The sequence below is a fragment of the Pteropus alecto genome, unplaced genomic scaffold, assembly GCF_000325575.1.
Source record: "Pteropus alecto unplaced genomic scaffold, ASM32557v1 scaffold79, whole genome shotgun sequence".
In the NCBI taxonomy this organism is placed as follows: Eukaryota; Metazoa; Chordata; class Mammalia; order Chiroptera; family Pteropodidae; genus Pteropus; species Pteropus alecto.
The window spans coordinates 10469753-10483987 of NW_006494612.1; the positions used below are offsets into that span (position 1 = coordinate 10469753).

The 14235-nt window shown below is 32.8% G+C and overlaps 1 protein-coding gene across 1 annotated transcript in view; it reads left to right on the forward strand.

The window, feature by feature from the left end:
• Nucleotides 1-14235, forward strand: part of RFX6 (regulatory factor X6) — a 52218-nt gene that overhangs the window by 9571 nt on the left and 28412 nt on the right. The window contains exons 5-6 of the mRNA XM_006926117.1: nucleotides 7128-7205; nucleotides 8340-8367. Of these exons, the coding sequence (XP_006926179.1) occupies nucleotides 7128-7205; nucleotides 8340-8367 (106 nt within the window). The remainder of the gene's footprint in view (nucleotides 1-7127; nucleotides 7206-8339; nucleotides 8368-14235) is intronic.

Here is a 14235-nt window from a genome sequence, read left to right on the forward strand (position 1 = left end):
AGATGAAAACAGTTTAAATAAAATGAGCCCCAAATTTATTGAATCAAAAGGAGGAGAGAAAATATTTAAAACAGATACATTAAAAATAACCACAATGACAACAAAACTAAATAGACAGAATCATTATGTAGGGCCAGTGATGACACTGTCAAAATTATAAGCAATTAAAAATTGAATAATTTGTTTACAATGGAAAGTCTGATGTTCCTCATAAGAAACCATTCCCGCTGATGGTTATGAAAAAAGGTCTCTAAAGATTAACATTTGGGGTCAGAAAGCCTCACCCTTGAGCATCTACCCTAAGTGTACTTTTGGGACAAAGCCAGTCCTTTTGCAGGCAGCTTTAGCAGCTCAGTTTTCCATCCCTTCCTTCATGCTTATCTTCTCCTCCCTGTCAAGAAAACCAATTCCAATGGCAATTCTGCTCATTCTCAATACCAAGATAAAAACTGACTTTGCTTTTGTGTTTTTCTTAGCTTCTCTTTGATTTACCACCAATGCCAAAAATATACAGCTGACTTTTTTTCCTGTGGAATATTTTTAAATTTAGATTTTGAATAAATAAAAATGAACCAAGATTCTATAGGTACAAAAAGGTAACAAAAAGTAATTTGCTTATTTTATCTTATAAATGTATTATATCAAGAGTGATCATATTTATATTGATGTATAAAGCATGGTACTAAAGAGTTTTTGAGATGCAAAGAATAGTAAGGTAGAGTACATGGTGTCAAAAAACCTTCACTTAATATTTATTTATTTAATAAGCATTTACTGAAGCTGACTAGGCCCTAGGGATAAAATGATGAGTAAAGAGTCTATATTCCACTCTTGCTCAGAATAGCTCAGTGGAGTAAGGGAGAACACAGTTGGGTAGATTTCATGCACATGGTAGCCTGTTTGATTTGAAGTTACATTTTAATTTCTTGTAGACTTTGGTCAGTCAAATCTTGGTTTTCAGACATGATAGACAAAAGTTATTATCTTACTTATTAGCAGTGATTTAGTGGGTTAATAAAACTGATATGGCAGCTGCTCTTATCACAGTAAGTTATTGCAACTCCCTGAACAGCTTAATCCCATCATTTCCTTATCAGTTATCATTTGTGTATGTAAACTAACATTAGGGCTACTAGCTCAGTGAGAACATATGTTTCAGGAATTCTATATAACGACCAAAATGGAAAAGAAGAAATATAGGTGTAAGTATAAATCAGCAAAGGAAGAAAAGTATTAGACACAAATATATAAATATTTTAGTAGTAAAGAAGAGCAACAATAATATCATTTGTCCTATTAAAAATCTCTTATATTTTGTAACATGTTAACTTTAAAAAATCTCTTACATTTTATAACATGTTAACTTTAAAATATGGACACAAAAATTAATGGAGAATTCTTTTTTATTCCTAAAATGTAAATAATATTTGTCACTTAATATAAGGATAAAGACAGTTGATGTTAACGAATGAATATAATTTTGTTAGTTCATCACAAAGACTACTTGTATTATGAAAACATTTTCTTAGAGAAATTAGTTAATATATCTAGGATTTTTAAGCATTTGATATATCTTTTTTTAATAGAAATGGGTAAAAATCATATAGGGAGAATGAACAGTGAAATGTTTGGTAATTTTTATTCAGAGTAACCTACAAGATAGGCATTGGGTAATGGTATATAAATTAAAACAACTAATTATTCCACAGTGAAAAGCCTCACTTTTGTTATTGAACATGTACCAGCATATGTTTTTGTTATACTAGAATATTTCTGGCAAATATTTCCTGGCAAGTTTATTTTAGGGAAATATATAAACAACAAAATAATACTATAAAACATTGCAAATGAGATGAAAAATTCAAGTTATGTTGCGCAACATTTCTCTTTCCAGTTTTATGAGGTTTATCTCTGTGAGAACAGAAAGGTGCTCATTTAATATCTCTTCTCTGTTCTCAAAGACACTAAATTATCACTCAGATGATAACATGTATCTAGTTAAACTAAAAGGAACAGTAAAGGAGAAAAATTACATTATTGGCTCCAGAAAAAAACTGGAAATGTAATATGCTAAAGCATTAAAATGGTCATTGCAAAATAGAGATTTATATTCCTAGCAGCATTCTTCCTACCCAAATACACTGATTGCATGCCATTTATACATATTGTTTAGGTATACAACTTTTGTTCAACCCCAATATTTTACTGGTAACCTGGAAATGCCTAGCACTAGAAGATTATTGAAAACTATCGGCTTTAAGAGAATTTGTGCTTTATCAGGTTCTAGATTCCTAGCAGGATACATAGACTCATCCAATAAATGAGGATTTTTCTTTATAGTAATGTCTAAGGGAGAATACAGTGAAGGAAGATATAATTCTCTTCCTCTAGTTTAATAAGGGAGATAATCCATATATACACATACCAATGGTATGAGGTGTAAAGCTACAAATAAATGACCAGGAAAGGAGTTCAAAGGACAGAGAAATTAGTTATGTCTGAGAGACTAGGCAAAGCTTCACGCATTAAAGCTACGCCTTGAGATATGGGTAAGAAACGAGGATATGAAGAAAGAGGGCATTTTCAGTTGAGAGCTCAGCAAAGTCAAGGCACCAAGGTGGGAAAGCACAAGTTATTTATGGGGAACAAGTATTCTGATAGTAATAGATAAGTTTGTACAGTACCAGTGTAGGGTTAAAGGAGGTAATAGATTTACTTACATCACGTTAGACAAGAGATTCTTCAGTATCTACCAAATTTAAAATCGTGCTCATATTCTTAAACATATGATATTATCTGTATGTATGCTTTTTTGACAAATTCTTGTATATAAAAGTTTTCTTTATGACTCATTACTATTTTTAACTTTTTATGTTATTAATTTATTAATTCAGCAAATGTTTATTGGTTTCCTATCATAGGAGCGTACCTTCCAGAGGGTGTCCTTGTTTATGTATAGAATTTCAAATACGAAACATCCAGATCAATGGTGTAGTTCTTAATGATTCATCTTAGTTATCAGTGCTTAATATGATTCATGCTGAACTAGAAGAGGGAGTGTGTATGCTGAGTGAAGACATATTCAAACTATATTTCACTTAAGAATTCCTAGTTACAAATAAAATTGAGATACAATTATACTTGTATCTATCAATTTACATAATCTGTCTATCTATATCTATCTATCTATCTATCTGTCTATCTATCTATCTATCTATCTACCTACCTACCTACCTACCTACCTACCTACCTATCTATCTTTCATCTTTTGCTTTTTGAGTATGGAGGCAACATGGTCTATTGAAACAAAAAGTACTCTATGGGAGCTATGAGTTTGAATTTTGTCTTCAAAACCATAACGTTTTCATACAATCTTTTCAGAAAAATCACAACCTTTTGAATTGCTTTGAAATGGAGAAATAGTTGCAGGCTGCTATGGAAATTTGAGATGAAATATCCATAAAGTTCTTTACATGTAATAGGTGCTCAATAAATGGTAACTATTTCTATTATTACCTACTAGTACCTGCTTCAATTTAAGCACATATTAATTTGGTATTGCAATTCTTTCTTTGAATGCTTTTCTCCCCTGTGAGACTGTCAAGTATGCCAGGGCAGAGACCCTCTTCTCCCTCTCTTTGAATCCTCAGCACCTAGCACGCAGTAAGCACTGAATATATGTTTGAAGAAGAGAGAGAGTTCACTGTTTCACTTGTTCTCTATCAGCTGGTACATTATAAGATTGTTTTAATAGAACATGCTCAGCTACAGCAATATATCTAAATGATGAAGTGTTGCTAATGAGAAAAGGACATACTCTTTCTCCTTTGTAGAGTGGAGTGTAGCCAACCGAATTACCTTCCTCTGATGTCAGTGTGTGTCTGGTTACAGTGTCATTCCTATTTGACCTATGAATAAAATACATTACTTAAAAAGAACTTTTTAATATTTTGATAGATATAAAATCTTGACTTAGAATGTGAGTGGTGGCATTAAGTACGTTTATTTTTAAAAATATTTTGCCTTAATGATTGGAAGGGCAGAGACAAAACAATAGTCATTTTATTAAAATAAGGAATGAATGAATTGTGTGATGAAAATATCCTTTTCTTAAAAGTCATAAGTAAGAAAAAATTGGCAAATTCATATTAGTCAGTATTTATTGGGTCCTAAGGGATGCTGCAAGTTTTACAAAAAATAATCATTACTTGATTTTTTAAAATGAAAGAAAAATGTGCCTCTGGCTTGATCAGTTTGGTCACTGTTTCATGACTGGCATGTGAGCTGATTCAGGAAGCCATGGACTAGGGCAGATGTCAGAAGCATACACGTTCCTGACCTGTTTTTTCATGTCAGTTTTTTCGTCATTGTAGCACAGTGGTCAGGACATAGTACACCCTCTAATATTTGTTAAATTCATGGTCATCCCTTGACTTGTCTTAATATTTTTGTCTACCACCTATGAGGGCAATGTAGTTTTATCTCAATCTGCATAGCAAATCACTTTATAATAATATAATATTATTTATATGATGAAAAAAGATAGATGAGAAAGGAGATAAAGTTAGAATAAAATAGGATTATCAACTTTTAAAACAATGCTTAAAATATATTACTTCAGCAGGTGACTAAAATGTAGTTATTTAAACTACAGAATTTATGTGAAAAACAAAAGCTTTACAAAAGAACATAAAATTACAGTATACTGCGTTGTCATTGTAATAGGGTCCCTTGTTCTTAAGCATTTCTTCTTTAATATAAAAAAAATTCATTTGATATCTTAGTCCTAAAATCTAATAAAGGAAAAATTAATATTTATTTCAGATTCTTGGTTCATTAACTAATTCTAATGTACTTGGCTAAATGCCATCTAAATCTGCTAATTTGTTCATGGTTTTTAGGTATTTCTTTTATCTATTTCTATTAATGTAGCTGCTTTTGGTGAGGTTTTAATGACTTAAATAAGTTTCCTTCTTTTAGTTTCTAATTAGAGACAAATCAGTACAATATTTTGGAGTTTCCATAAGTTTCATATTTTCTCCATTTCTCCCTTCGTTTCAATAAACCTTAGAGGTTCTTTTTTCTCATTGACCAGGGAATTGTTTTTCGTACTGTAAAAATTGAGCAGTTATGAGCCTCTCTGTTCAGGGTAATAGGCTAGTATTGTCCTTCTACCATAATTGAGGACTTGAAAACCTGGTTCTATTCTGTTACAATTATAAAATATCTTCATTTATCTTGATCACCCTTCATTACTATTTCTCAAATATAGTAGCTCTTTCTGAAAATATTTCTTATAATATATGTAATTTTTTCATATTTAAAAACTCTTTTCTCTCCATCTCAAATGGCCCAGGGTCCTTAGAGGCAACTTCTACATCACAGCACTGCCCTTACAACCTAATGAGAAAGAAGCCATCTCTGGACCTCACACTGGGGCTCTGTCATGGCCCTCCTCCAAATCTTCCCCTCCCCAGGAGACAAGGAGTCCATAGCCTAAGTGAATGTGTCTACTCATAAACCACTTCTTCCTTCTAGTCCACATTCCAAGTTCTTGGGGCCCAAGAATATCCTGTTCACAAAGCCTCTGGCCTGCTTTCCAGGCCTACGTGGAGCTCTTCCCCATCGATCCTGAGGGATGGCCGGGGGACAGACATTTGGGGGTTGCGTGTGTGGATGGATGTTGGACACGGAGGCTATACCATAGCCTCAAGGGTCACCTCACAGTGAACAAAAGGTCAAGGGCAGAGAAGAGAAGGGGGTTGAGGGTGGCTCTTTCCCACCACTGTGTACCCACATGAAACTCTAGGAGTCTAGAAATTCTGAATTCAAACCTACCCTCCAAAACAGTATGGAGGTAAATTGTCAAGATGGGAGGACAGGGACATTTTATTTAGCAATTTGTTAGCTTGATTTATACATTTTAAATAATTAGGTATGAGATATGTGGGCCTCCATTCGTACTCTCATCCTGGGCCTTGAAAACATTTAGTGGGTGGAATTGCTCTGCCAAGTGTCTTCTTTATTGCTAAAGTTAGAAAACAGGCCTTGAAACTTAGAGCTTGCATTGTCCTGTCCATTTTAAACTCGGAGGGTGATACTAAAAAATGAAAATTTGAAAATGGTTACACTAGAGTTCCCTTTTTCTCTTATTTTATTCTTTTCCTGATCTTTGATGAATGCAAATTGAAATAATTGGTAACCAAACAGGTAGTGGTGCTACATGAGGGTGGGAGGAGGGAGAATGGAAGCAGAAGATAGAGGTGTTGGCCACCCTCTCTAAATACCCACTATTTGGCTAGTTTTGTATAACTTTTGTAACATTTGTACTTGGGCTTGTAATATATCAGGAGCCTACAATTGAGAAGAATGTGCTACAATTTGAGACTAGCTGAGATGTTATACTGTGCTTGCTTGTGGCTCAGGATTCATAGAAACATTTTCGAAAAATTATTTGCAACACTATTACATTCCATGTTTCATATTTCCATTGATTCATGACATAGATAAATGTCCCTTATTGTTGCACAGAAGATTGAAGTGAAAATGACAGTAAATTGGGGTCCTCGTTCCTCCTGAGGAAAATAACTTTTAAAGGGTCACGTGCTTCATACATATTCCTATTCATAACATCAATATCTTCTTCATGCATATGTCGTACTCTTTTCTCCATCCAGTAGATACACTATGAAGGAAAGCTACCATTTTCTTATTCAACTGATTAAATTCAAATTGAACAGAGCCATTTGTAAATAGATACACTTGATATATCTAGAAGCAATGCCTACATTTACAGATTTAAGTGCTTACAGTTAAATGCCTACAATTACAATTTAGGGGGAAGGATTGAAACCCAACTTTTTTAGAGGTTTGAATGAGATTGACAGTAAGTGATTTTCCTATCTTTTTCAAGCCTAGAGCCAGAAATACAGCTATAACTAAGATTAGTTACCATCAAAGAGGGTCTTAGCACACTGAGATGCTACTTGAAAAATTCAGGAAATGAAGGTGATAAGAAATGAAGGTTGCAGTTCTTACTGGTGGTTTATTTCAGTTACACTTTAGTATCTTCCCACCTTCCAAAAACTCCTGCATTAACACAGAACTGGTTCCTGTTCTTGCTCTAGGTATCATTATTATGGAATTGGCATCAAAGAAAGCAGTGCATATTACCACTCCGTTTATTCTGGAAAGGGCCTGACAAGGTAGAGTTTTACTATCTTCAAGACAAGTTCTCTGCATTTCTTTGAATATTCAAAATATCTATTATTAAAATGACTTACTAATTTTGCTTATTGAAATGTTTTCTTTTAATCAGATATTAATTTCAACTTTGTATGGACACATGTAGTAGTCTAGATTACTGGGAAATTTATACAATTTGCAATTATCAATGAGAAATTAATGGTGAACCAGGTGCACTAGAGATATGAAAAGGGAAAATCAGGGAAGCAAAATTGCTTTTAAATAAATATTTACTCATAGGCTGAATTTATTTTCAGGCTGGATTCAATAAAAATAAAGGCAGAAAATGTAATTTCCTCCCTAATAGATAACCTATTTTAAAGATCTATGTGCTTGGCACTTTACAAAGATAACAAGTTTATTATAATCATCTCTAATCACAAACATTGAATATCAGCTTACCTTAGTATGATAATTCTACTGACCTGTTTTTCACTGAATGAAAAAACAGAAATGACTATAAAGAACACATTAATCTGCCATTAACTATCATGAGGAGGTTATTGATAAATAAGGTGACATCCAATGAAACCAGTGATAATATACAATTATTATTTTTAAATGCTGGGGCTCTGAATAATTAAATCTGCATATGAGATTGACTTATGGTATGATTCATTGAGAACTGCTTTGAGCTCTCAAATGAATGAATTATTTTATAAAGTAAAGTATCCTGTGGAAAAAATAATTTTAGTGACCTGAGTCATAGTAAGTTGAGCTCAGATATTACAGAGAACGTGATGGCAGCTTGCTAGCCAATATCCACTATAAAGTGTAAATGCAGGCTGGAACACACACCAATGTTAATATCAAGTGTTCTTTGTTTGCCTCAAATATTACAAGACTTTCTTAAATATTCTTCATTTTACTTTCCTTAATAGACATTTTGTTTTTAGTAAATTGAGAAAGATGCTTGGATCTCTTTGAAAATCAAACAAATTTATCTAGATTTATTTCATTAATCATTGTATGAACTTACTACTTTGTAGGTTCTTTGTAGTTCCTTGAGTGCTATACTGTGTGTGTGTGTGTGTGTGTGTGTGTATAATTATCAATATTTTTTTTAACTAACAAAAAATATACTGATTTTTAAGGTTTTCTGGAAGCAAACTGAAGAATGAGGTAAGAATTATTTTCATTTCACATCTGCTATAATATATATTACAAGGTGAACAATAAGTGTTAATTACCCTTGTTGACAAATATAGAAATAAATGTTATTTATCAGGAGTCCCTTGAATGATTGATTTCAGACAGAGCTAAGCTGAGTTTGGGATAGCTAATGACTTTTTACATAGACCTACTGAATGACTTCTAATTAACATAGGAGGGGTGATTTTTCAATTATCTTTACCTAATATTGGATAGATGATTTCAAAAAAGACCATTACTGTTCCAAAAAATTTCCATTGAAATATAAAGAAAGCCTAAAGCTGAGGTTATAAAAAGAATTGGTATTTGGAACATACCTATTTAAACAAAACCTTTAACAGTTATCCAGAGCTCAAATGTTACACTATGGTTTGTTTTAACCACTGTGTGTGTGTGTGTGTGTGTGTGTGTGTGTGTGTGTGTGTGTGTGTGTGTGTGTGTTTGTAGTGTAAGTCAGTTTGCTGATCTCTTCTGCAGTGAGGTGGAGGTGAATGGTGGAGGTGGGAGCTAGGAAGAAAGGCTATATCTCTCTTTCTCTCTCTCACACACACACACACCACACACACACACACACACACACACACACACACACACACACACACACTTTCTCCCTAGAATCCCTTCCCCTCCCTGCCTTCAACCAAATCACAGATCAGCAAACTGACTTTATCTAAATGAGTTAGACTATCATTAGGGACTGCATGGCTAATTAGGCACATGATAAGGCCTTCATTATCCTCAGGTTAATTAATCATTAAAAAAAGGTTCCACAGAACTAAGGGCACATGACAATGTGTTGTGTAGTAAATCTGGACCTGAGGTAAATTGTAACTCCATTAGTTTGGTGAAATGATGCAAACATATCATCATAAGAAATCGTATAAAGCCCCCAACCCTCTGGTATGACTAATTTCTTTCCACCAGTGTTTTTAATGCAGTTAATGGCTAATTACATGATAAAATCCTCTAGATTGCCCTTTTAATCAATGAAATAATAGCTCTTTATTAGATAAACAATTGTGAAAGTGCAAAAATATTGGCCTAGAAATACACTTCAGTTGACCGAAGTTTATGTCAATGGGGAATTTATGTAAATTCTCTCAGATGTTTTTTCTATCACTTTGGTTAAGCTGGTGGTACTAGCAAGCCTTCGGCTGATATAGCACGTGTATGGCAAGCCTCGTTTTATAGAAGAAAAGAAAACTGTTTTTCAAGTATACTGTTTCTTCTTTAGAAGAGTACACTACAAATGCAGGTATAGATTTTGTCAATAAAGCAAAAATAAAATACTTTGGTTAGGCTATATAGTTATTTTTCTAAAGATACCTGAAGCAATAATAGAATATCGTTATTATGATGATTTCAGAAATTAACACAATTAAGGACTTTCTAAAGGCTCAGAACTACTCTAGATACTTTTTAAAAATGATAATAAAATATTCACTTAACAAAGTTGAAATAAAAAAATATTCTGTACTTGGGATGACCAACCATCATAGTTTGCTCAGGATCCAAGACTTACAATGCAAACCTACATAAACTTCAAGTCATATGAACATTAATATCAGTGGGGTAGAGAAATGGGTGTGAATCTTGTTAGTTTACAGCTAAGGAAACTGAGGCTGAGAGATGTATTTGTTTTTTTAAAAATTCTTAGTAAAGTTTTATATTTTAAAACCCATGGTCAAGATAATCAATAGCTATATGGAGTTACAGGTTAGCTACAGATTAAGACAATTAATCAATAGCTACTTGGAGTTATAGGTTAGATTTGCTCCTTTAGAGTATAGTGGGAAAATATATCTTAAACAAGTAATTATAAGTAATTATAAAGAGTGTCATGGGGGTTAACCTAGTTTAAGTGGTTAAGGACCACTTTCCCATAGAAAGTGATATTTAAGGAGTGGAAGTTTGGAGGAGAAATGAGAGGAAGAGTGGTCCAGACAGATTTAACAGCATAGGTTAGGGTTTCTTGGCATTGGTATTACTTACATTTTGGGCCAGATAATTCTGTGTTGTGAGGAATGTTCTATGCATTGTAGGATGTTTAGCAGCATTACGGTGTTTCTGGCTTGTACCCACTCGATTCCAGTAGCAACCCCCCTCCACCTTGTGACAACCAAAAATGTCTCTGCCATTGCCAAATGTCAACTACTGGCATATGGGAAGGCAAAGAAGAGGAGCGCAATGTTATAGATATATGGATAGGCTGGATAAGATAATATCTGGACTAGTATAATAGAGATTTTTATAATTTTTAACTAGGAAACATTGGAAGAGAAGCAGATAGGAAGAGTAGAAAGATAATGGGTTCATTTTGGGATTTGCCATATTTGATATTATTTTGAAACATCCAGTGTAGACTTGGAGTGGGCAGTTGGAGATATGTGATTGGACAAAGAGGACTTAGATATTTAGTTTGATAATAACTGAAGCCATTGTAATCAATAAAAATGTTTAGGGAAAATAATGAATGAAGAGATTACAAGTAAAAGTTGTGAAAAGTGGGGTAGAAGAAAAGGGTCAGCAAAATAATAGGAGAATTCAGACAGGTAAGAAAAGAGAATAATGTAGTGGCGGAGAAGCTGAGAGAAAAAATGGTTCTGTCAAATGGCACTAAAACGTCATCAGATACAGACTGAAAAATATCTATGAAATTAGTTAAATGGAGATAATTAATGGCATCAGGGAGAGCATTTTCAGGAGAGAGCCTAGTTTGACTGGTTTGCAAATTTAGTGCGAAGTGGTATTGAATGTAGAAAATTTAGTCAAGCGGAGAGTGATAATTGGAAGAGAACTTGAAATTTACTTTTGAAGGATGATTAGACAATCGTTCTAATGTTGGTAAGACAGATCCAGTAAAAACTAGTGATGATAGATATGAAAGAGAGGAAGGAGAGAGTTGAGAGTACAAGGTCACTAAAGAGGTGGGCAGGGAAGAGCTTCAGAGTAGAGGAAGAGACCCTAGAGAGAGGGAACACTTCTTTAATTAAAACTGGAAAGAGGAAAGGGTAAATTCAGATGCAAGTAGATTAGATTTGTAGATTTTGTGGCAGAAAATTGAGGTAGTTTGGTGGTTTTAGACTTCACTCTAAGGAATTAGTCAGTAGTCACGTCATCTATGGTGAATGAAAATCATAGGGAAAAACGGAGTTTGAAAAATTTAAAGAAAGTCCCAGTTCCTCTCAATCAGAGTGCTCAGACAGAATGCAGCCCTAATTGCCCTAAGGCACCCACTATATGTAAGGAATGAGCTCTTTATGTATCTAAAATGGTACTACATAAATGCTATCCTTGGGAGAATTGAGAAAATGGTAACTCAAATCCTTTTCTCTAGGATTTAATTTTCTTACAGATCCCCTGCTGAGAGAGACTGGGAACAGTCTCTGAGGAAGGTAAGAAAAGTAGGGCATTATAAAATTTAAATTGCAGGAAGCAGCACGAATGCAAAATATTTAGGAGCAATCATAGTTAAGAGAAGCATATTGCCTGTTCAAACAAAAATACAGGTATAAAATAAAATTTTAAATAAAAAAGACATACCTCATGCCTGGATAAGAAAATGCTCAATATTACAAATGTGCCAATTCTTGCTAAATTATTTTAGACATTTAATACTCTAATAAAAATTTGAGTGCATAAATAATTTTTTGAAATGATGAAAATGGCTATAAACTTGATCTAGAAGAATATACAGCAACTAATAGTTAAAGAGAAATGTAAACAAGAATAGTCAAAAGGAGATTCATCTGATAGATATCAAAATATTATGACACTATGATACTGACTCAATTGAAGAAAGAACACATCAACGACAGAGATTATATATACAAAAAAAGATCCTAGTATGTATAAGAATTTAGTATATCATCAGGAGACATTATAACCAATGAAGGAGGAAAATATTTTTCAATAAACTGTCTTAAGTCCCTTCTGGAGTACCAAATAAATAAATAAAATTCTTCAGGGCATAATGTTAGAAAAATGGACGATTTTGGAAAAAATTTTCTATAGCTCAATTTATGAAATTTATGAATTTCACATGAATTATTAAATAGAAAAAGAGAAATTATAAATTATTCTTATATAAAAATTATAAAAAGAAGCATATATTTACATTTCTGGATAGACAGAGATTTCAGAGGAAAAAACAAAAATAGAAAATTTCTTTGTATCAAAAGCATCATATACGAAATTCAAAGTCAAGGAAAAACTGGGGAAAATATTTTCAGTGAATATGACAATGGGATAATAGCTCTACTACATAAAGAAATCTTACAAATTTATAAGAAAAATATGAAGACTACAATCAATAGTAAAAAATGTAAATAGACAATATGCATAAGGAAGAAAAGGCCAATAAATGCATGAAAAATGGACTACCAAATAAATAAAAATTAAAATAACATTGTAAATTATAAAATTATCACGTTAAAAATTTATGAAGCTGATGAAAGTGTAGCGAGGTAAGATCTTTCATATCTTGCTGGTAGAGACCGCTTTTACTGGAAAGATCTGAATCAAGTCTTTCATGTATTCATACTCTTTCTCCCACTAATTTCATTCTTGTATGAATCCCACATAAAGAAATATTAGAAAATACAGACAAAATATCATGCACGAAATTATATTGACTACAGTGAAAAAAATGTATGCAACCTAAATGACTAATAATTAAGAAATGGTTACAAGATTTATAGAACTTTTATGGTACTGAATATCTAATCATTTATTAATAGCATGAAGAAATGTTAACTAGGAAGAAAAACAGGGCACAAAAGCGTGTGTGTGTGTGTGTGTGTGTGTGTGTGTATGGCTTCAATATGTAAAATAATACTGGATATTTAGATATCACATATAAGTGGCAGAGGATTAATATCTATGTGTGCTGTGTAATATGGTAGCCCCTATCCACATATGGCTATTAATTACGTAACATTCAATTTGTGTCACATTAGTTACATTTCAAGTGCTTAATAGCCAAATGTGGCTAGTGACTATTGTCAGTCAGATATAGGACATTTTCATCATTACAGAAAGTTCTATAGGACAGCACTGTTTTAGAATATGTAAAGTATTCAAACAATAAAGAGACAACTCAATAGAAATATAGCAAAGCATATGAATAGGCAATTCACACAATATGAAAAGGAATGACTCATAAATAGTGTTGGTGTTCATAGCTCCCATTCTGATTGACCAGTTCTATAACATATGGTCAATATATATTTTGAATACTATTTCTGCCATAAATATATGCAAAGTACTCGATCTAAACTTTTAATCAGGGAAACACAAGTTAAAACCATAATGAGTAATTATTTCACTATTATTGGAATAATAACAATTAGAAGTCTAAAAATATAGTGTTGTTAGGAATATGGAGGAAAGAAATTCTCATAAGTGGTAGGAAGACAATAACTAGTAAAGTTGAAGGTGCATACACCTTATAACTGCATTCTTGTGAAACCTTCACACTGTGCACAAGGATGCTTGTATGCAGGTATTCATAATAGTATTGTTTATAATCTCAGAATATTGAAAATGAATGTCCTTTATGATATAATGGGAAAATACATTTTTATATATTTATACAAGGAAATGCTATACTTCTTTAGGAAAGAGTTAACGATGGCTATAATAACTAAATTAGATTCATCTCAAAAACCTAAAGTTGAATGAAAAGCTCATTGAATTTAGAAGGATACATACTGTATGGTACAATTTTTAAAGCAATAGTATTTATTGTTTGAGGATATTTATATATGAAGTAAATTTTTAGAGATTTGAATAGGAATGATATGAAGCAAACCCAGAACATTATTTCTTGTGAGGAAG